The sequence below is a fragment of the Cherax quadricarinatus genome, chromosome 26, assembly GCF_038502225.1.
Source record: "Cherax quadricarinatus isolate ZL_2023a chromosome 26, ASM3850222v1, whole genome shotgun sequence".
In the NCBI taxonomy this organism is placed as follows: domain Eukaryota; kingdom Metazoa; phylum Arthropoda; class Malacostraca; order Decapoda; family Parastacidae; genus Cherax; species Cherax quadricarinatus.
The window spans coordinates 18,950,368-18,974,598 of record NC_091317.1 but is presented as its reverse complement, the minus strand read 5'-3'; the positions used below and the strand labels follow the sequence as shown (position 1 = coordinate 18,974,598).

At 38.3% G+C, this 24,231-nt stretch overlaps 1 protein-coding gene across 4 annotated transcripts in view; it reads left to right on the top strand.

The window, feature by feature from the left end:
• The window catches only part of GlyRS (glycine--tRNA ligase), a 121,882-nt gene that overhangs the window by 35,937 nt on the left and 61,714 nt on the right, over positions 1 to 24,231 (top strand). For all 4 annotated transcript variants that reach the window (XM_070088848.1, XM_070088847.1, XM_070088849.1 and 1 more), the window contains one exon: positions 23,708 to 23,822. In XM_070088848.1, coding sequence (XP_069944949.1) covers positions 23,708 to 23,822 — 115 coding nt within the window. The remainder of the gene's footprint in view (positions 1 to 23,707; positions 23,823 to 24,231) is intronic.

The following is a 24,231-nucleotide window of genomic DNA, read 5'->3' as shown; positions in this document are numbered from 1 at the left end:
TGAGGTAATCAGTCCCTCATCCTTCAGTCGATGTGGTCAGCCATCTCCCACCAAGGCAGGGTGACCCAAAAAGAAAGAAAATCCCTGAAAAGAAAATACTTTCATCATTCAACACTTTCACCTCACTCACACATAATCACTGTTTTTGCAGTGGTGCCCAGAATACAATAATTTAGAAGTATATACGTATGAAAATACACAATATATCCCTCCAAACTGCCAATATCCCAAACACCCTCCTTTAGAGTGCAGGCATTGTACTTCCCATTTCCCTGGATCCCTTCACTAAACATTACCCTGCTCACACTCCAACAGCTCGTCAGGTCCCAAATACCATTTGTCTCCATTCACTCCTATCTAACACGCTCATGCACACTTGCTTGAAGTCCAAACACCGCGCCCACAAAACCTCCTTTACCCCCTCCCTCCAACCTTTTCGAGGATGACCCCTACCCCACCTTCCTTTCTCTACAGATTTATACGCTCTCCATGTCATTCTACTTTGATCCATTCTCTCTAAATGACCAAACTACCTCAACAAACATTCTTCAGCCCTCTGACTAATACTTTTATTAACTCCACACCTTCTCCTAATTTCCACACTCCGAGTTTTCGGCATAATATTTACACCACACATTGCCCTTAGACAGGGCATCTCCACTGCCTCCAACCACCTCCTCGCTGCAGCATTTACAACCCAAGCTTCACACCCATATAAGAGTGTTAGTACTACTATACTTTCATACATTCCCTTCTTTGCCTCCATTGATAACATTTTTTGCCTCCACATATACCTCAATGCACCACTCACCTGTTTTCCTTCATCAGTTCTATGATTATCCTCATCCTTCATAAATCCATCCGCTGACACGTCAACTCCCAAATATCTGAAAACATTCACTTCTTCCATACTCCTCCTCCCCAATTTGATATCCAATTTTTCTTTATCTAAATCATTTTATATTCTCATCACCTTACTCTTTTTTATGTTCACTTTCAACTTTCTACCTTTACACACACTCCCAAATAAAATGTACGGTATAAATGAAAGTAGTTCGTTAGATTATATGTTGGTGGATAAAAGGTTGATGGGTAGGCTTCAGGATGTACATGTTTATAGAGGGGCAACTGATATATTGGATCATTATTTAGTTGTAGCTACAGTTAGAGTAAGAGGTAGATGGGACGAAAGGAAAATGGAAACTACAAGTAAGAGAGAGGTGAAAGTGTATAAACTAAAGGAGGAGGAAGTTAGGGTGAGATATAAGCAACTATTGGCAGAAAGGTGGGCTAGTGCTAGTATGAGTAGTGGGGTGTTGAAGAGGGTTGGAATAGTTTAAAAAATGCAGTATCAGTATGTGGGGCAGAAGTTTGTGGCTATAGGAGGGTGGGTGCAGGAGGACAGAGGAGTGAGTGGTGGAATAATGAAGTAAAGGGTGTGATAAAAGAGAAAAAGGTAGCTTATGAGAGGTTTTACAAAGCAGAAGTGTTATGAGAAGAGTAGAGTATATGGAGATTAAAAGAAAGGTGAAGAGAGTGGTGAGAGAGTGTAAAAGGGGAGCAGATGATAGAGTGGGAGAGGCACTGTCAAGAAATTTTGATGAAAATAAGAAAAAATTTTGGAGTGAGATAAACAAGTTAAGAAAGCATAGGGAATGAATGGATTTGTCAGTTAATAACAGAGTAGGGGAGTTAGTAGATGGGGAGATGGAGGTATTGGGTTGATGGCGGAAACATTTTCAGGAACTTTTAAATGTCGACGAAGAAAGGGAGGCGATAATTTCATGCACTGGCCAGGAAGGTTTATCATCTTTTAGGAGTGAAGAAGAGCAGGATATGAGTGTGGGGGAGGTGCGTGATGCATTATGTAGAATGAAAGGGGGTAAAGCAGCTGGAACTGACAGGATCATGACAGAAATGTTAAAAGCAGGGGGTGATGTAGTGTTGGAGTGGTTGGTATTTTTGTTTAATAAATGTATGAAAGAGGGGAAGGTACCTAGGGATTGGCAGAGGGCATGTATAATTCCTTTATATAATGGGAAGGGGGACAAAAAAGATTGTAAATATTATAGGGGAATAAGTTTACTGAGTCCTAGGTAGTAGGTTGGTAGACAGCAACTGCCCAGGGAGGTACTACTGTCCTGCCAAGCGAGTGTAAAACGAAAGCCTGTAATTGTTTTACATGATGGTAGGATTGCTGGTGTCTTTTCTGTCTTAAACATGCAAGATTTCAGGTACATCTTGCTACTTCTACTTAAACTTAGATCACACTACACATACATGTACAAGCATATATATATACACACCCCTCAGGGTTTTCTTTTATTTTCTTTCTAGCTCTTGTTCTTGTTTATTTCCTCTTATCTCCATGGAGAAGTGGAACAGAATTCTTCTTCCGTAAGCCATGCGTGTTGTAAGAGGTGACTAAAATGCCAGGAGCAAGGGCCTAGTAACCCCTTCTCCCGTATAAATTACTAAATTTAAAAAGAGAAACTTTCTGTTTTCTTTTTGAGCCACCTGCCTTGGTGGGATATGGCTGGTTTATTGAAAAAAAAAAAAAAAGTTTACTGAGTATACCAGGAAAAGTGTATGGTAGGGTTATTATCGAAAGAATTAGAGGCAAGACAGAATGTAGGATTGCGGATGAGCAAGGAGGTTTTAGAGTGGGTAGGGGATGTGTAGATCAAGTGTTTACATTGAAGCATACTGTATATGTGAACAGTATTTAGATAAAGGTAGGGAAGTTTTCATTGCATTTATGAATTTAGAAAAGGCATATGACAGAGTGGATGGGGGAGCAATGTGGCAGATGCTGCAGGTACAGTAGGGCCCCACTTATACGGCAGGTTAGGTTCCAGGCTAGCGCCGTAAAGGGGAAATCGCCGTAAAGTGGAACACCCTTTTTTTTTTTTTACTTATAAACGCATACAAATACTAGATAACAAGTTTACATGAACATATATTAAGTTAGCAATAGAACTAGGCATTAAAAAAAAACAACGAAAAGTAAAATACACATATAGTGCACTCATTACTTACCTTAAAATATTTGTAGTCTTAATCTAGTGTGAGACAAGTAGTATGTATTGTAAGAAATCAAGTGTGGTATGTATGGTAGTCATCCAGGCTACCATACCAGGCCACCCCACCCACACATAATATTCTATGACATTTAAGCATCCCAGAGTGATAAAATGCATATACAGTTCACTCATTACTTACCTTAACCCTTTGACTGTCGCAAGCCTCTGTCATTCTATGTTGAAAAACTTTTGGGGAAAAAAAAATTATTTTTTTCTTATGAAATGGTAGAGAATCTTTTCCAGATGGTAATGACACCAAAAGTACGAAATTTAGTCAAAAAAACTCACGGAATTATGGTCTTGCGAAGTTAGCGGTCTTGGCAATATATACGCATCGGCGATTTCGCCAACTTTGAGCCCTACTTTTGGCCAATTCCTTTGTTCCAGTTGACTAAACTCATAGCTATTTCTTTAGAACTCCATTTTTCCTATCAGTTGAGTACAAGAAACTGCCCATTTGCTGATTTGAACTAACTAGTAAAGTGGTCAGAAATTGTCAATTTGGCACATTTCATGCAAATTAAAAAAGATGCCAATTTCAAAATAGGGTCCAGAACAAACAATGTCGACATTCTTGGCACTAAAATAACATTCTTTCTGTTCATTAGTCACATCTCTAGGCCCCTCTTATGTTACTATTGCTTTCTATATTGATTTTTTATTCATACAAAAAAAATAGAAGATTTACTGTTATGCGGACTATTGCATTATTGTAAAAATGGTATAAATAATATCAGTGCACTAGTGAAAGACTATTAGACTCCCCAGTTGACGTGTATTGGACGTGTGGTGTGATTTGCTTACTCTTGAACATTGGTAAAAATCAAACATTTCCGCTACTTTGAGCTCAATTTCAAGGTCGTTTTCATTGTGAAACTAATCAAAATCATCTTTATTTCTGTAATATGTTTTCCATTTTATCACCTGAGACCATGAAAACGAGAATACATCGATAAATACTATACCAAAATACACCTCAAAGTTGCCGTTTTATTACAGAAAACACGGTTGGAGTTTTTTTCTCGTTATGCACTGCGTGCTGCAGGATTTTTTTTTATATGGCGCACACTGACCACACAGACCCATTCTCTCATGTATGGGCCTACCAGCTTTCTCCTGCTTGATTTGAAGCCACTAGAATTATTGAGTATATATACGTCCAAAACACTGGCTCATAAGACATATATACGACCGAAACAGTCAAAGGGTTAAAATATATGTAGTCTTAATGTAGGGTCAGGGGTGAGTAAACGAGATAAAACGAATAAATGAGAGAGAGAGAGAAAAAAAAATGAGAGAGAGAGATAAAATGAGAATGAATATATAAGGGAGGACAGGCAAAGAGTTATGTAAACAAACCAGGCGAATGCAAGTTTTGTCAAGTGGGTTTTCGATACGTGGATGGGTAAAAATACTCATGTAGGCTGGTAGTACGTATAATATATATCGGGAAGTATGGGAAGAGCCAACAGCCGACCTGCCTCTCTCTGCTGCCTATCTTCAACTGACCCATAGTGCCTATGGGTGAGGGTGTCTGAAATCCTGCTATGGTCAGCAGCAGTATGAATAATCAGTCAGTGATTCACGCAGACGGTTGGTAGTGAGTCATCTACTGGTACACTGGTTACTGGTAACTGGTTACTAGGAACTGGTACTACTACTGAGTGAGTCATCTACTGGTACACTGGTTACTGGTAACTGGTTACTAGGAACTGGTACTACTACTGAGAGTTTTGTAAACAAGCCAGGCATACACGTCTGATTTGTGTGCAAATTAGGTTGTGTACAAGTTGTCTCTACATTGATACAGTAGAATAAAGAAGAACTCTCCCATTCTCATGTAACCATTTTTAGAAGAAATGACGCTCTGAGTGAATGGAAATAAGTCACTCTGATTTTTTTGGGTTATCCTAGGTACTTTACACATATGCTGCTATGTATGATAATCTATGTAACTGTATCTGCGTATACCTGAATAAACTTACATACGAAAGGAATAATTTTCTACAGTTACCCCCAGTAACACATTTTCTCTTATGTTGGACTAGAGAAAATGTTATTCTTTCTGTCACTTGTATAAGTTGTCTGGCTACCACATCTCATATTTGTTTATTTATTCTACTGTGGGGTGTATTTATCATCTTTATATGTTATGTATCGTGTTTATTATATAATTTTGAAAAAGAAAAATTATCATTTCTAATATGGCGTCACTCATACAAGTCGTCTGGCTACCACATCTCATATTTATGTTTATTTTTGCTACTGTGGGGTGTATTTATCATCTTTATATGTTATGTATCATATTTATTATATAATTTTGAAAAAATATCATAGATGGATTAATGAAAATACACCTACCATCCGACTTATGACCGAGTTCGGTCGAGAAACCGGTCGTAAGTCGAAATGGTCGTAAGTCGAACTTTACTACTGAATATCAACAAAACATTTTTGTAATGACTTTATTTTATTGTTTTATTTTGGTATTTCATGTTTTACTTTACTTTTTATGCTGTTAGTACTGTATTTTATACCGTAAGATTTAGGATAAACACTGTGTACAACACAAATAGTTGTTTATTTCCCTGAAATTTGGCATAAAAAACACTGTCGTAAGTCGAATGGTCATAAGCCGAGCAGGTCGTAAGTCGGATGGTAGGTGTATGTATATTAACGTAATATACGACATTTAATGAGGCTTGGTGATTATTATTATTATTACTAATACAGTGGAACCTCTACTTGCGAGTTTAATCCGTTCCATGACCTTGCTTGAAACTGGATTTGCTCGTTTGCAGAGTCAACTTTTCTCATTTAAATTAATTGAAATGCAATTAATCCGTTCCAGTGGAATTCTGTACTTCCATAATTTCGCTGATTTCAACTTCATGGTTTATTTATCTATCTCAGTTGATCTAATATGACATAATAAACAATATAAATAGCATAGAAACCTGATATATATTCTAAAATGAATAAAATGTGTAATTCTTGTAGTGGTATGGGTGGTGTTGGCGGTGGACGAGAGTTTGTCTGGAGACCGGACAAAATACTTCTTGAATAATTTCGCTAATATTATCTATACGGCTTATTTATCTATCATAGTTTATCTAATATGACATAACAAACAATATAAATAACATAGAAACCTGATATATACTCTAGAAAGAATAAAAGATGTCATTATATGTGTGGCGGCAGCGGTGGCCGACGAGAGTTTGTCTGGAGACAGGACAAAATTCTCCTTGAGTATTTTGCTATCATCAACTCTACGGCTTATTTATCTATCACAGTTCATCTAATATGAAATAGTAAACAATATAAATAATATAGAAACCTGATATATACTCTAGAATGAATAAAATGTCATTATGTAACAGGTGGAGGCGGCCACAACTGCTCCCTCTTTGTTGTGGCAAACACTGCCATCTAGTGACGGTCTTTTGAAGCCATCTATTATTATAATTATTATTATGTAGTACATTATTATATATGTATTATTATTATAGAGTAGGGCCCTGCTTTACAGCGTTTCGCTTTACGGTGTTCCACTAATACGGCCATTTCAAATTATGACCAAACTCCCTATACAGCTCCCCCCACCTGACTTTCTAATACGGTCACCCTGCCCCACCAGGTTTGTTTGCATTCTATGTCTGGAAACTCCAAAATTTCAAGTGTTTTTAACCCTTTGAGGGTCAACAGGCCCTCTCCGAGACTCGTTTTCAGGGTCAGCCAAATTTAAAAAAAAAAATTTATTTTTTCTTATGAAAAGATAGAGAATCTTTTCCCAATCATAATGACACCAAAAATATGAAATTTGATGGAAAACTTACGGAATTATGCTCTCGCGAAGTTAGTGGTCTCGGCGATGTTTACGGATCGGCGATTTTGCCCACTTTGAGCCCCATTTTCGGCCAGTTCCACTGTACTAGTCGACAAAAAACATGAATATTTCGCTAGAACTCCATTTTTTCTATTGAATGAGTGCAAGAAACCACCCATTTACCAATTTCAACTATCCAGTATAGTGGTCAGAATTTAGCAATTTTTGCCAATTTCACACACATTTCAAAAGATGCCAATTTCCGAATAGGGTCCAGAACAAACAAGAAATACATTCCTGGCACTAAAATGACATTTCCTCTGTTCATTAGTCACGTCTCAAGGCCCCACTTACATTCTTTTGCTTTCCACTTTGAATTTTTATTCTCACAAAAAATAGAAGATTTACTGTTATGCAGACTACTGCATTAGTGTAAAAAATGGTATGAATCATATTGGCGCACTTGCAAAAGAATATTAGACTCCCCAGTTGACGTGTATTGGACACTTGGCATGATTTGTTTACTTTTGAACTTTGGCAAAAATCGAACATTTCTGCTACTTTGAGCTCAATTTCAAGGTACTTTTCATTGTAAAACCAGTCAAAATCATCACAATTTCTATGATATGCCTTCCATTCTATAAAATGAGACCAAGAAAACTAGAATACAACAATGAATACCATACGAAAATACAGTGCAAAGTCGCTGTTTTATTCCAAAAAACGGTCAAAGTTTTTTTTTTCTCATTATGCACTGTGTGCTGCAGGATTTTTTTTATACCCTGCACACTGACCACATAGACCCATTCTTTCATATGGAGGCCCACCAGCTTTCTCCCACTAGATTTGAGGGCGCTAGAATTTAGGCGTACTAGTACGTCAAAAACCCTGGGTCGTAAGCCGTACTAGTACGTCCGAAACCCTCAAAGGGTTAAAAATTATTTCATATTTTATATATATACTCTGATAATTATACTTGTGTATACCTGTACCTAAATAAACTTACATACTGTGCTGGCGTGCAGGTACACATTAAAATCAGTAAGAGTGTCTTATGTCTCGAGACATCATATTAGTAATGATAATAATAATCATCGAGTCTCATTAAATGTCGTATATTATGTTAATATACATATTTTCGTTAATCCGTCTATGATATTTTTTCAAAATTATATAATAAACACGATGCATAACATACAAAGATGATAAATACACCCCACAGTAGAATAAACAAATATGAGATGTGGTAGCCAGATGACTTGCACAAATGGTGCCATATTAGAAATGATAATAATAATAATAATCACCGAGTCTCATTAAATGTCGTATATTACGTTAATATACACATTTTCATTAATCCATCCATGATATTTTTTTCAAAATTATATAATAAACACGATACATAACATATAAAGATGATAAGTACACCCCACAATAGAATAAATAAACATAAATATGAGATGTGGGAGCAAGACTCTTATGAGTGAAGGCAAGAATAACATTTTCTCTAGTCCAACATCAGAGAAACTGTGTTACTGGAGGTAACTGTAGAAAATTATTCCTTTCGTATGTATGTATGTATGTAAGTTTATTCAGGTGTAGTGGAACCTCAAATATCGAATGTATCACATATCGAACGTTTCGAAAATAGGACCATTTTTTCGGACAAACTGTGTCCCTATTATCGAACGCACCCCTATTTTCGGACCGCTGGGTACGGGACCTGTCTGCCGCCCGCTCTGTCCGCGTCCCCGCGCAGGCGCCGTGAGCAGTCTAGCTTTGTTTATGCTTGAGTGAACACTAACCTGCGCTCTCATTCATGCATTTTACGATTATTTTGTTGTGTTTAGTGCTTGTGGAACTGTGAAATAAGCTGCCATGGGCCCAAAGAAACTTGCTAATGGTACCCCTGTGGTAAAGAAAGTGAGAAACACCATAGATGTGAAGAACGAAATAATACAGAAGTATGAGAGTGGTGTGAGACTTGTTGAGCTTGCCAGGATGTATGAGAAAAACAAGTCGACCATCGGTTCTATCCTGTCAAAGAAAGAAGAAATCAAGGAAGCTGATGTTGCGAAAGGTGTTAATATAGGAAGTGGATGAGGTGCCTTCTTCAAAGATTAAGGAGATTTGTGCCAAGTGGAATGATGTCCAAATGTTTGTGCAGAAGTACCACCCTGAGCAAGCTGAAACAAGCCATCTTTGCAACAAGTTCAGTGACAGAACCATGTCCCATTTTAGGGAAATGTTAGAGGTGCCAGAAACAGAGGACTGTGGACAGTTATTTTGTGAGACAGGGGTCCAGTGACTCTCAAGCTGGTCCTAGTGGCATTAACCCTTAAACAGTCCAAACAGAGTGACGTTCAAATTCGTAGTGCTACAAAAGTAGATCTACTTTTTTTTACATATTTTCAAATATAACAAAAAAAATGTAGATAAGTTTTTTTTACATGTTTTCAAATGTAAAACAAAAAAGATCTACATTTTTTTACATACTTTCAGATGTTGAAAAAACATATATATACGTTTGGACCGTTTACGGGTTAAAAGACAGAGAAGGGAAATAACCCCAGAGAGGGCTTTGATACAGAGAAGGGAAATAACCCCAGAGAGGGCTTTGATACCTGAAGTCCTCATGGAGGGGGATTCTCTTTCCAAACACTAACCCCAACTCCCTCTCTCCTCCTCCCTATCTTCCAGATGCCATCACCAATCTTCAATAAAGGTAAGTAAAAATTTTATTTTATATGTATTACTATACATAATTAAAAACTATAGTATTTGTTGTATGTAAAACTGTAATTAATCTCTGTAAAATGTATTTTTTGTGTGAATATTTTTGGGTTTCTGGAACGGATTAATTGTATTTCCATTCTTTCTTATGGGAAATATTGCTTCAAATTTCAGACTTTTCGAATTTAGAACTAGCTCCTGGAACAGATTAAGTTCAATTTTTGAGGTTCCACTGTATACACAAATACAGTTACATAGATTATCATACATAACAGCATATGTATAGAGAACCTAGGATAACCCAAAAAAGTCAGAGTGACTTATTTCCATTGCCTTCACTCAGAGCGTCATTTCTTCTAAAAATGGTGTTACATGAGAATGGGAGTGTTCTTCTTTATTTATTCTACCGTATCAATGTAGAGACAACTTGTACACAATGTAACTTGTGCACAAACCGGACGTGTACACTGTTTGTTTACAAAACGTATGTTCGCCTGGTTTGTTTACATAACTCTGCGCCTGTCCTCCCTCATGCATTCATTCTCTCTCTCTCTCTCATGTATTTGTTTTATCTCGCTTACTCACCTCTGACCCTACATTAACCCTTTGAGGGTTTTGGTCGTACTAGTACGTCTTACGCGTAGGGGTTTTTGACGTACTAGTACACATAAATTCTAGTGGGAGAAAGCTGGTAGGCCTTCATATGAAAGAATGGGTCTATTTGGTCAGTGTGCACAGTCTAAAAAAAATCCTGCAGCACACAGTGCATAATGAGAAAAAAAAAACTTTGACCATTTTTTTGGAATAAATCAGCGACTTTGCAGTGTATTTTCGTATGGTATTTATTGTTGTATTCTAGTTTTCTTGGTCTCATTTTATAGAATGGAAGACATATTACAGAAATTGAGATGATTTTGACTGGTTTTACAATGAAAGGTGCCTTGAAATTGAGCTCAAAGTAGCAGAAATGTTCGATTTTTACCAAACTTCAAAAGTAAACAAATCGTGCCAAGCGTGCAATACACGTCAACTGGTGAGTCTAATATTCTTTCACAAGTGCACCAATAATATTTATACCATTTTTTACACTAATGCAGTAGTCTGCATAACAGTAAATCTTATATTTTTTGTGAGAATAAAAATTCAAAGTGGAAAGCAAAAAAATATAAGAGGGGCCTTGAGACGTGACTAATGACTAGAGGAAATGTCATTTTAGTGCCAGGAATGTCTTTCTTGTTTATTCTGGACCCTATTCGGAAATTGGCATCTTTTGAAATTTGTGTGAAATTGGCAAAATTGCTAAATTCTGACCACTGTACTGGATAGTTGAATTTCATAAATGGGTGGTTTCTTGCACCCATTCGATAGAAAAAATGGAGTTCTAGCGAAATATTCATGTTTTTTGTCGACTATTACAGTGAAATTGGCCGAAAATGGGGCTCAAAGTGGGCAAAATCGCCGATGCGTAAACATCGCCGAGACCGCTAACTTTGCGAGAGCATAATTCCATAAGTTTTCTATCAAATTTCAAACTTTTGGTGTCTTTATGATCGGGAAAATATTCTCTATCTTTTCATAAGAGAAAATAAATTTTTTTTTTTTTTTAAATTTGGCCGACCCTGAGAACGAGTTTCGGAGAGGGCCTGTCGACCCTCAAAGGGTTAAGACTACAAATATTTTAAGGTAAGTAATGAGTGAACTGTATATACATTTTATCACTCTGGGATGCTCAAATGTAATAGAATATTATGTTTAGGTGGGGTGGCCTGGTATGATAGCCCGGCTGGCTACCATTCATACTGCACTTGATTTCTTACAATAAATACTACTTGTCTCACCCTAGATTAAGACTACAAATATTTTAAGACAAGTAATGAGTGTACAGTAGGGCCCCACTTATATGGCAGGTTAGCTTCCAGGCGACCGCCGTAAAGCGGAAATTGCCGTAAAGTGGAACACCCTTTTTTTCCACTTATAAATCCATACAAACACTAAATAACAAGTTTACACTAACTTATATTAAGTAAGCAATAGAACCAGGCATCAAAAAACAATAAAAAAGTACAATACACACATAGTGCACTCATTACTTACCATAAAATATTTATAGTCTTAATCTAGGGTGAGATGAATAGTATTTATTGTAAGAAATCAAGTGTGGTATGTATGGTAGCCAGTCACGCTACCATACCAGGCCAACCCACCCACACATACTATTCTATGATATTTAAGCATCCCAGAGCGATAAAATGTATATACAGGTCTCCCTCAACGTTCACGTTTTCAACTTTCACGGGCTTCACACATTCGCGAATTCCCAACCGCCAAATTCCCAGCCGCCAAATCATATTTAAGTTTCCCGCCACCTGCGAGTCCCTACTACCCTCCCTCCGACCCCCGCAACTGGCAGCCAGCCCTCCCACCACTCAGTGTGGTGAGTGTTTTGTTTGTTCATTATTTGCTATTAAACTAGAGTATAAATAATGTAAACCCATTCATGACTGCATATTGGAATGGCTATTCGGACAGGTATTAGACGGTGACATCATGTGTTTACTCTTGAACACTGCAAAGAATTAAACATTTCTGCTACAGCTAATAATAACAATAGTAATAATAATAATAATAATAATAATAATAATAAATATGATATAATTGAAGAAGGAAATTGTACAAAAATACGAGGGAGTGGTTGACACATCGTCAGTGTGACTTTGTTTATGCTGGAGTGAACATTAGTCTCCCTGCTTTTCCAAACATTTCACAATAATTCATTGTGTTTGGTGCTTGTAGATTGAGTGTGACTGGAGTGGTAGAGGCAGTGATTGAGGCAATGGTATTTAATAACATACATGTTAATAATAATACATGTTATTAATAATATGTACTATTATTATTTATAACATATGTTATTAAATACATACATGTTAATAATAATACATGTTATTAATAATAACATGTACAGGTCTCCCTCAACATTCGCGAGGGTTAGGGGATCAAGAGCCTCGCGACTGTTGAAAAACTGTGAATGTTTGGTGCCCCAATATATTGTAGGGAAATATATTACAATACTGCTTCCTTAACTTGTTGAACCATGAATAATCATAAAATACATGAAAACGTCATAAATTGTACTAAATATATACATGTTATGCTTTAATAACGTATGTTATTTAATAACATGTATGTTATTAAATACCACAGACTCCACCACTGCCTCCACCACTTCCTCAACCACTGCGAGTCCCTACTACCCTCCCTCCGACCCCTGCAACTGGCAGCCAGCCCTCTCACCACTCAGTGTGGTGAGTGTTTTGTTTGTTCATTATTTGCTATTAAACTACAGAATAAATAATGTAAACCCATTCATGACTGCATATTGGAATGGCTATTCGGACAGGTATTAGACGGTGACATCATGTGTTTACTCTTGAACACAGCAAAGAATCGAACATTTCTGCTATTGCTAATAACAACAATAGTAATAATAATAATAATAATAATAATAATAAATACGATATAATTGAAGAAGGAAATTGTACAAAAATACGAGGGAGTGGTTGACACATCGCCAGTGTGACTTTGTTTATGCTGAAGTGAACATTAGTCTCCCTGCTCTTCCAAACATTTCACAATAATTCAGCGCTTGAGGCAGTGGTATTTAATAACATATATGTTATAAATAATAATAGTACATGTTATTAATAACATGTATTATTATTAACATGTATGTTATTAAATACCATTGCCTCAATCACGGCCTCTACCACTCCAGTCACACTCAGTCTACAAGCACCAAACACAATGAATTATTGTGAAATGTTTGGAAGAGCAGGGAGACTATTGTTCACTCCAGCATAAACAAAGTCACACTGAAGATGTGTCAACCACTCCCTCGTATTTTTGTGCAATTTCCTTCTTCAATTATATCATATTTATTATTATTATTATTATTATTATTATTATTACTATTGTTATTATTAGCTGTAGCAGAAATGTTTAATTCTTTGCAGTGTTCAAGAGTAAACACATGATGTCACCGTCTAATACCTTTCCTAATAGCCATTCCAATATGCAGTCATGAATGGGTTTACATTATTTATACTGTAGTTTAATAGCAAATAATGAACAAACAAAACACTCACCACACTGAGTGGTGAGAGGGCTGGCTGCCAGTTGCGGGGGTCGGAGGGAGGGTAGTAGGGACTCGCAGGTGGCGGGAAACTTAAATATGATTTTGCGGCTGGGAATTTGGTGGCTGGGAATTTGGCGGTTGGGAATTCGCGAATGTGTGAAGCCCGTGAAAGTTGAAAACATGAATGTTGAGGGAGACCTGTACTATTATTATTTATAACATATATGTTATTAAATACCACTGCCTCAACTGCTGAATTATTGTGAAATGTTTGGAAGAGCAGGGAGACTAATGTTCACTCCAGCATAAACAAAGACACACTGACGATGTGTCAACCACTCCCTCGTATTTTTGTACAATTTCCTTCTTCAATTATATCGTATTTATTATTATTATTATTATTATTATTATTTATTTTTTTTTATTATCACATTGGCCGATTCCCACCAAGGCAGGGTGGCCCGAAAAAGAAAAACTTTCACTATCATTCACTCCATCACTGTCTTGCCAGAAGGGTGCTTTACACTACAGTTTTTAAACTGCAACATTAACACCCCTCCTTCAGAGTGCAGGCACTGTACTTCCCATCTCCACGACTCAAGTCCGGCCTGCCAGTTTCCCTGAACCCCTTCATAAATGTTACTTTGCTCACACTCCAACAGCACGTCAAGTATTAAAAACCATTTGTCTCCATTCACTCCTATCAAACACGCTCACGCATGCCTGCTGAAAGTCCAAGCCCCTCGCACACAAAACCTCCTTTACCCCCTCCCTCCAACCTTTCCTAGGCTGACCCCTACCCCGCCTTCCTTCCACTACAGACTGATACACTCTTGAAGTTATTCTGTTTCGCTCCATTCTCTCCACATGTCCGAACCACCTCAACAACCCTTCCTCAGCCCTCTGGACAACAGTTTTGGTAATCCCGCACCTCCTCCTAACTTCCAAACTACGAATTCTCTGCATTATATTCACACCACACATTGCTCTGAGACATGACATCTCCACTGCCTCCAGCCTTCTCCTCGCTGCAACATTCATCACCCATGCTTCACACCCATATAAGAGCGTTGGTAAAACTATACTCTCATACATTCCCCTCTTTGCCTCCAAGGACAAAGTTCTTTGTCTCCACAGACTCCTTATCTTTTATCTTTTAACTCCACGCCTCTTGCCAAGACCCTCGCATTTACTTCTCTTACAACCCCATCTATAAATATATTAAACAACCACGGTGACATCACACATCCTTGTCTAAGGCCTACTTTTACTGGGAAATAATTTCCCTCTTTCCTACATACTCTAACTTGAGCCTCACTATCCTCGTAAAAACTCTTCACTGCTTTCAGTAACCTACCTCCTACACCATACACCTGCAACATCTGCCACATTGCCCCCCTATCCACCCTGTCATACGCCTTTTCCAAATCCATAAATGCCACAAAGACCTCTTTAGCCTTATCTAAATACTGTTCACTTATATGTTTCACTGTAAACACCTGGTCCACACACCCCCTACCTTTCCTAAAGCCTCCTTGTTCATCTGCTATCCTATTCTCCATCTTACTCTTAATTCTTTCAATAATAACTCTACCATACACTTTGCCAGGTATACTCAACAGACTTATCCCCCTATAATTTTTGCACTCTCTTTTGTCCCCTTTGCCTTTATACAAAGGAACTATGCATGCTCTCTGCCAATCCCTAGGTACCTTACCCTCTTCCATACATTTATTAAATAAGTGCACCAACCACTCCAAAACTATATCCCCACCTGGTTTTAACATTTCTATCTTTATCCCATCAATCCCAGCTGCCTTACCCCCTTTCATTTTACCTACTGCCTCAGGAACTTCCCCCACACTCACAACTGAGTCTTCCTCACTCCTATAAGATGTTGTTCCTCCTTGCCCTATACACGAAATCACAGCTTCCCTATCTTCATCAACATTTAACAATTCCTCAAAATATTCCCTCCATCTTCCCAATACCTCTAACTCTCCATTTAATAACTCTCCTCTCCTATTTTTAACTGACAAATCCATTCGTTCCCTAGGCTTTCTTAACTTGTTAATCTCACTCCAAAACTTTTTCTTATTTTCAACAAAATTTGTTGATAACATCTCACCCACTCTCTCATTTGCTCTCTTTTTACATTGCTTCACCACTCTCTTAACCTCTCTCTTTTTCTCCATATACTCTTCCCTCCTTGCATCACTTCTACTTTGTAAAAACTTCTCATATGCTAACTTTTTCTCCCTTACTACTCTCTTCACATCATCATTCCACCAATCGCTCCTCTTCCCTCCCGCACCCACTTTCCTGTAACCACAAACTTCTGCTGAACACTCTAACACTACATTTTTAAACCTACCCCATTGCCTATGCTCTCATTAGCCCATCTATCCTCCAATAGCTGTTTATATCTTACCCTAACTGCCTCCTCTTTTAGTTTATAAACCTTCACCTCTCTCTTCCCTGATGCTTCTATTCTCCTTGTATCCCATCTACCTTTTACTCTCAGTGTAGCTACAACTAGAAAGTGATCTGATATATCTGATATATCTATAAACATGTACATCCTGAAGTCTACTCAACAGTCTTTTATCTACCAATACATAATCCAACAAACTACTGTCATTTTGCCCTACATCATATCTTGTATACTTATTTATCCTCTTTTTCTTAAAATATGTATTACCTATAACTAAACCCCTTTCTATACAAAGTTCAATCAAAGGACTCCCATTTTCATTTACACCTGGCACCCCAAACTTACCTACCACACTCTCTCTAAAAGTTTCTCCTACTTTAGCATTCAGGTATCCTACCACAATTACTCTCTCTATTGTTATTATTACTATTGTTATTATTACTATTGTTATTATTGGCAATAGTAGAAATGTTCGATTCTTTGCTGTGTTCAAGAGTAAACACATGATGTCACCGTCTAATACCTTTCCTAATAGCCATTCCAATATGCAGTCATGAATGGGTTTACATTATTTATTCTGTAGTTTAATAGCAAATAATGAACAAACAAAACACTCACCACACTGAGTGGTGGGAGGGCTGGCTGCCAGTTGCGGGGGTCAGAGGGAGGGTAGTAGGAACTCGCAGTGGTGGAGGCAGTGGTGGAGTCTGTGGTATTTAATAACATACCGTGGTTGTTTAATATATTTATAGATGGGGTTGTAAGAGAAGTAAATGCGAGGGTCTTGGCAAGAGGCGTGGAGTTAAAAGATAAAGAATCACACATAAAGTGGGAGTTGTCACAGCTGCTCTTTGCTGATGACACTGTGCTCTTGGGAGATTCTGAAGAGAAGTTGCAGAGATTGGTGGATGAATTTGGTAGGGTGTGCAAAAGAAGAAAATTAAAGGTGAATACAGGAAAGAGTAAGGTTATGAGGATAAAAAGATTAGGTGATGAAAGATTGAATATCAGATTGGAGGGAGAGAGTATGGAGGAGGTGAACGTATTCAGATATTTGGGAGTGGACGTGTCAGCGGATGGGTCTATGAAAGATGAGGTGAATCATAGAATTGATGAGGGAAAAAGAGTGAGTGGTGCACTTAGGAGTCTGTGGAGACAAAGAACTTTGTCCTTGGAGGCAAAGAGGGGAATGTATGAGAGTATAGTTTTACCAACGCTCTTATATGGGTGTGAAGCGTGGGTGATGAATGTTGCAGCGAGGAGAAGGCTGGAGGCAGTGGAGATGTCATGTCTGAGGGCAATGTGTGGTGTGAATATGATGCAGAGAATTCGTAGTTTGGAAGTTAGGAGGAGGTGCGGGATTACCAAAACTGTTGTCCAGAGGGCTGAGGAAGGGTTGTTGAGGTGGTTCGGACATGTAGAGAGAATGGTGCGAAACAGAATGACTTCAAGAGTGTATCAGTCTGTAGTGGAAGGAAGGCGGGGTAGGGGTCGGCCTAGGAAAGGTTGGAGGGAGGGGGTAAAGGAGGTTTTGTGTGCGAGGGGCTTGGACTTCCAGCAGGCATGCGTGAGCGTGTTTGATAGGAGTGAATGGAGACAAATGGTTTTTAATACTTGACGTGCTGTTGGAGTGTGAGCAAAGTAACATTTATGAAGGGATTCAGGGAAACCGGCAGGCCAGACTTGAGTCCTGGAGATGGGAAGTACAGTGCCTGCACTCTGAAGGAGGGGTGTTAATGTTGCAGTTTAAAAACTGTAGTGTAAAGCACCCTTCTGGCAAGACAGTGATGGAGTGAATGATGGTGAAAGTTTTTCTTTTTCAGGCCACCCTGCCTTGGTGGGAATCGGCCAGTGTGATAATAAAAAAAAATAAAACATGTTATTAACATACATGTTATTAAATAACGTACGTTATTAAAGCATAACGTGTATATATTTAGTACAATGTACGACGTTTTCATGTATTTTATGATTATTCATGGTTCAACAAGTTAAGGGGACCGTCGGGCAACTGTAGGGCAAATTTCCGCGCGCGCTCACCCAAAAATAAAAAAATTATGGAAATTGAGTTATATGTACCGAAAAATAGCTTAACTCTTTGGCAACACAATGGTACCAGAATGAATGTTCTATGACGTTTCTACAAGAAATTATAGTCATTTATATCAGGTATGGTGACGGTGATATTGGTAGTGAGTCTGCTCACGGCCCGTATATTTTTTGGAGTTTTTTCCTTGTTTTTTATCGCTTTTTCTTGCATTATTCTTTCTAATATAATAACTGAGTATTTGGCATCATAAAACAGTAGGCAGAGCTTATCCGTAGACTTAGAGACAACCAGGAACCATATGGGAATGCTCGGCAGTGCTCCCGCTCCAGAGAGTGCCAAGAGAAATCACTTCATTATTACGCTTATATATCAACTCTACGGCTTATTTGTCTATCAGAATTGATCTAATATGATATAATAAACAATATGCAGTCATGAATGGGTTTACATTATTTATTCTGTAGTTTAATAGCAAATAATGAACAAACAAAACACTCACCACACTGAGTGGTGAGAGGGCTGGCTGCCAGTTGCGGGGGTCGGAGGGAGGGTAGTAGGGACTCGCAGTGGTGGAAGCATTGGTGGAGTCTGTGGTATTTAATAACATACATGTTATTAACATACATGTTATTAACATGTTATTAAATAACATACGTTATTAAAGCATAACGTGTATATATTTAGTACAATTTACGACGTTTTCATGTATTTTATGATTATTCATGGTTCAACAAGTTAAGGAAGCAGTATCGTAATATATTTCCCTACAATATATTGGGGCACCAAACATTCACGGTTTTTCAACATTCGCGAGGCTCTTGATCCCCTAACCCTTGCGAATGTTGAGGGAGACCTGTACAGCTCACTCATTACTTACCTTAAAACATTTGTAGTCTTAATGTAGGGTCAGGAGTAAGTAAATGAGATAAAACGAATAAATGAGAGAGAGAAAGAATGAGTACATGAGAGAGGACAAGCGCCGAGTTATGTAAACAAACCAGGCGAACTTAAGTTTTGTAGACAAAAACAGTGTACACGTCTGGTTTGTGTACAAATTACATTGTGTACAAGTTGTCTCTACATTGATACGGTAGAATAAATGAAGAACACTCCCATTCTCATGTAACATTTTGATTTTGATTTTAAAAGTCGAGCACATGTTATGGGCATATAAAAGCATATTCTTCTTTCAACAAACCAGCATATTCCACCAAGGCAGGGTGGCTCAAAAAGAAAAGCGAAAGTTTCTCTTTTTAAATACACCTACCATCCAACTTACGACCGAGTTCAGTTCCGAGAAACCGGTCGTAAGTCGAAATGGTCGTAAGTCGAACTTTACTACTGAATATCAACAAAACATTTTTGTAATGACTTTATTTTGATTTATTTTGGTATTTCATGTTTTACTTTACTTTTTATGTACTGTATTTTATACTGTAAGGTTTGGGATAAACACTGTGTACAATACAAATAGTTGTTTATTTCCCAGAAATTTGGCATAAAAAACGCCGGTCGTAAGTCGAGTGGTCATAAGTCGAGCAGGTCGTAAGTCGGATGGTAGGTGTATTGTAATACGTATATACAGGAGATGGGCTTACTAGCCCCTCACTCCCAGCATTTTAGTTGCCTATGACAACACGCATTGTGTACGGAGAAAGAATTTTGTTCCACTTCCCCATAGCGATAAGTGGAAATAAACAAGAACAAGAACTACCAGGAAAATAGAAGAAAATCCAGAGGGGGTGTATATATATGCTTGTAGATGCATGTGTAGTGTGACCTACGTGTAAGTAGAAGTAGCAAGACGTACCTGAAACTTTGTGAGACAGAAAACAGACATCAGCAATCCTACCATCATGTAAAGCAATTACAATAAAAGCATATTATTATAGTATAATACAGGATGATTTAACTTAGCATAACCTAAGTCAAGCAATGTAAAAACACCTACCATAAATTCTGGTTGTTGTTGCTTAAGTGGCTTGGTGTCAGTGGAGAGGCATAAGGTAACTTATAGGCCTCAGATGAAGTGGATGGCTGGGGTTTGTGGGCTGAAGTGGATGGCTTGGGGTTTGTGGGCTGAAGTGGATGGCTTGGGGTTTGTGGGCTGAGTTGTATGGCTATGGTTTGCTGGCTGAAGTGGAATGGTTGGGTTGGTCCATTTTTTTTCCTCCTGAATCCAATCATTCAGCATTTTTTCTGTTTTATTTAGGTATATTGACTGCTTTCTCATTTTTTCAATGTGTCACAATTTGTGCTACTCAACACAAAAGCTCTTATCTTCTGCTCATTGTCTTGAATCAAATGAATTATTGATTCCCTCACCTTGTAGGCTTTGGCTGAATTAACTAAGCGTGCACCACCTTTAAGCATATCTGGCTGGCTGTGTCAGAGCACAGGACAGAAACAGGTGGAGCCGTTGCAGAAGGTGGTTGCCTTCTGGGTGAAAGGTGGCAATAGTTAAAAAAAAAAATGAATAGCGAACAAATGGAAATGCAGTACATGGAGGCATGAAAGGTGGCAGTCTACTGTATTAGTGAATTGTGAATTCGTGGAACCTCTAGGAGGTTCCAAGAATACCTTAGGGCACCAATTTTTGATGTTACTGCATTCCAGAAAATTATTAATTATTATTATTATTTCCCCATAAGTTATAAAAAAAAAAAAGTTGTAAAATGAATTAATACAATTCTTAGCCATAATTTTATATAGCCGGACTTGAGTCCTGGAAATGGGAAGTACAGTGACTGTACTCTAGAGGAAGGGTTTGGGATATTGGCAGTTTGGAGGGATATGTTGTGTATCTTTATACTTATATGCTTCTAAGCTGTTGTATTCTGGGCACTTCTGCAAAAACAGTGATTGTGTGTGAGTGAGGTGAAAGTGTTGAATGATAATGAAAGTATTTTCTTTTTGGGATTTTCTTTCTTTTTGGGTCACCCTGCCTTGGTGGGAGATGGTGGACTTGTTAAAAAAAAAAAAGTTGTAAAATGAATTAATACAGTTCTGAGCCATAATTTTCTATATCTAATTTCAAATTTTCTCCAGAATTTTTTATTCAATATTGTACATTTATTACTGTTCCTTTTCTCCTACCAATAAAAGGTGAGAGAGGATTTGTGTGAGAATGGACGAGTGTGGGGATGGCTTGTGTGGGTGTAAGAGAGGATGGGTGGGTGAGGGTAGATTGTGTGGGTGAGTGGTCAGGGTGCAAGGGTGGGTGTGAGGGTGAGTGGTGGGGGTTCGAGGATGAGTGGTGTGGGTTTGAGGGTTAATGGTGTGGATGCAAGGGTGAGTGGTGTGGCTATTCACATAATTGTGGTTGCAGGGGTTGAGTCTCAGCTTGCAGTCTCAGCAAGCAGAAAGGCCCTGCCTTTCTTCTTGCTGCTGCTGGTTTCACACACACTGGGCTGTGTGAACCTTGTCATATCTGTTCTTTAAAGCTGTGTATAGACTTTGCATCTACCACTTTGCTCTCTAAAGTTGTTCCACTTCTTGATCACTCTAAAGAATTTTTTTTTTCTTTCTTTCAATGTACCAGCCGTATCCCACCGAGGTGGGGTGGCCCCAAAAGGAAAAACCTTTCAAATTTAGTAATATATACAGGAGAAGGGGCTACTAGCCCATTGCTCCCCCGCATTTCAGTCGTCTCTTACAACACGCATGGCTTACGGAGGAAGAATTCTGTTCCACTTCCCCATGGAGATAAGAGGAAATAAACAAGAACAAGAACTAGAAAGAAAATAGCAGGAAACCCAGAGGGGTGTATGTATATATATGCTTGTACATGTATGTGTAGTGTGACCTAAGTAAGTAGAAGTAGCAAGACGTACCTGAAATCTTGCATTTTTGAGACAGAAAAAAGGACATCAGCAATCCTACCATCATGTAAAACAATTACAGGCTTCCGTTTTACGCTCACTTGGCAGGACGGTAGTACCTCCCTGGGTGGTTGCTGTCTACCAACCTACTACCTAGGACTCTAAAGAATTATTTTCTAAAATTCCTGTGACTTGTCTGTGCTTTTAGTTTCCAGCTTTGACCTTGTGTCCTTGAGGCCCAACTTTCAAACTCTCCCTGTCACTTCTGAGTATTTTGTAAGTCGTAATCATTTCACCTCTAGTCCTTCTATCATCTAGTGTTATTGGGTTTAGCTCTTCTAGCCTCTCCTCATAGGTCATACCCCCTCAGCTCTGGGACTAGTTTCATTGCAAACCTTTGTACCTTTCCAGATTTATATGTTGGACCAGATATGGATTCCATACTGGTACTACATACTCCAAGATGGGTCTGACATATGCCATGTATAAGGTTGTGAATACCTCCTGGTTCATTTTTCTGAAAGCTACCCATAAAATTGCCACTTTAGTATTTGCTGTAGCAATTATTCAGTTGTGTGCCTTGGACAAAATGCTTGGAACTATGCTCACCCCAGGGGTCTTCCTTTTCAGGGAAGGTTTGCAGCCTTTGTTCATGAGTCTGTACACTGTTACCAGACGTCTTTGCCATTCTCCAGTTTTCATAACTTTGATTTGCTGGGATTAAATTCCTTTAGCCATTTATCAGACCAATCCTGCAGCTTGTTCAAATTCATTTTAGTCTTTTCTGGTCTACTCTTGTGTATCTTCTTTAGTTTCATATCTATGATGATGGGTGGTTAGGAGAGTGGATAGACAGGTGTGAGAAGATGTATATATCATATGCAGTCTTGAAACCAAGAGACCATAGTTGGAAATTAAACACTGAAATGAGTTACAGGGATATCAAAAAATTCTTCAGTGTGAGTGGTAATGAATGAAGTGGAATGAACAAGTTAGTGACACTTGAAATGGAAGCATATACTATACAGTGGTTCAAATATAGATAGAACAAAGCTATTTTAAGTCAATTGAAAGTTAAGAACCTAGGAAGTAGATCAATAGACAGCAACCACCCAAGGAGGTACTACTGTCCTGCCAAGTGGGTGTAAAATGGAAACCTGTAATTGTTTTACAGGCAAGATTTCAGGTATGTCTTGCTACTTCCTGCTTACATTTAAGTCACACCACACATACATGTACAAGCATCAATATACACACCCCTCTGGGTTTTCTTCTATATTCTTACTAGTTCTTGTTCTTGTTTATTTCCTCTCATCTCCGTGGGGAAGTGGAACAGAATACTTCCTCCGTAAGCTATGCGTGTTATAAGATGCGACTAAAATGCTGGGAGCAAGGGGCTAGTAACCCCCTTCTCCTCTATGCATTACTAAATTTTAAAAGAGAAACTTCAGTTTTTCTGTTTAAGCCACTGCACCTTGGTGGGATACACCCTGGTCACTGAAAAAAAAATTAAGTTAAGAAGTAAGGTCAAGCACTAGATTTCTCCACCTGGAAACTTAAATAGAATTATACAAACATAAAGCTTTAATTTTTTTTATTAGTAATGTATTTTTCTCCAACAGGAAGAGATGGACAGGATAGTTAAGCAGTATGACATGAAGTCACCCTTGACTGGCAATGACCTTTCAGATGCTATGGAGTTTAATCTTATGTTCCCTATATATATTGGACCCTCAGGTATGCAATTGACAAACAGACCTGTTAAAAGGTAGTGAGCCAATAATTCGATGTTCAGCCATAAAAAAAATAGCCCTGTTTTAACGTAACATCTTGAAATTAGTAAATCTATCTTTGTAGTGGTCTTATGTATTTATTGTATCAGAATGAGCATTATCTTTTTTTTTATTAACACACTGGCCGATTCCCACCAAGGCAGGGTGGCTCGAAAAAGAAAAACTTTCACCATCATTCACTCCATCACAGTCTTGCCAGAAGGGTGCTTTACACTACAGTTTTTAAACTGCAACATTAACACCCCTCCTTCAGACTGCAGGCACTGTACTTCCCATCTCCAGGACTCAAGTCCTGCCTGCCGGTTTCCCTGAATCCCTTCATAAATGTTACTTTTCTCACACTCCAACAGCAC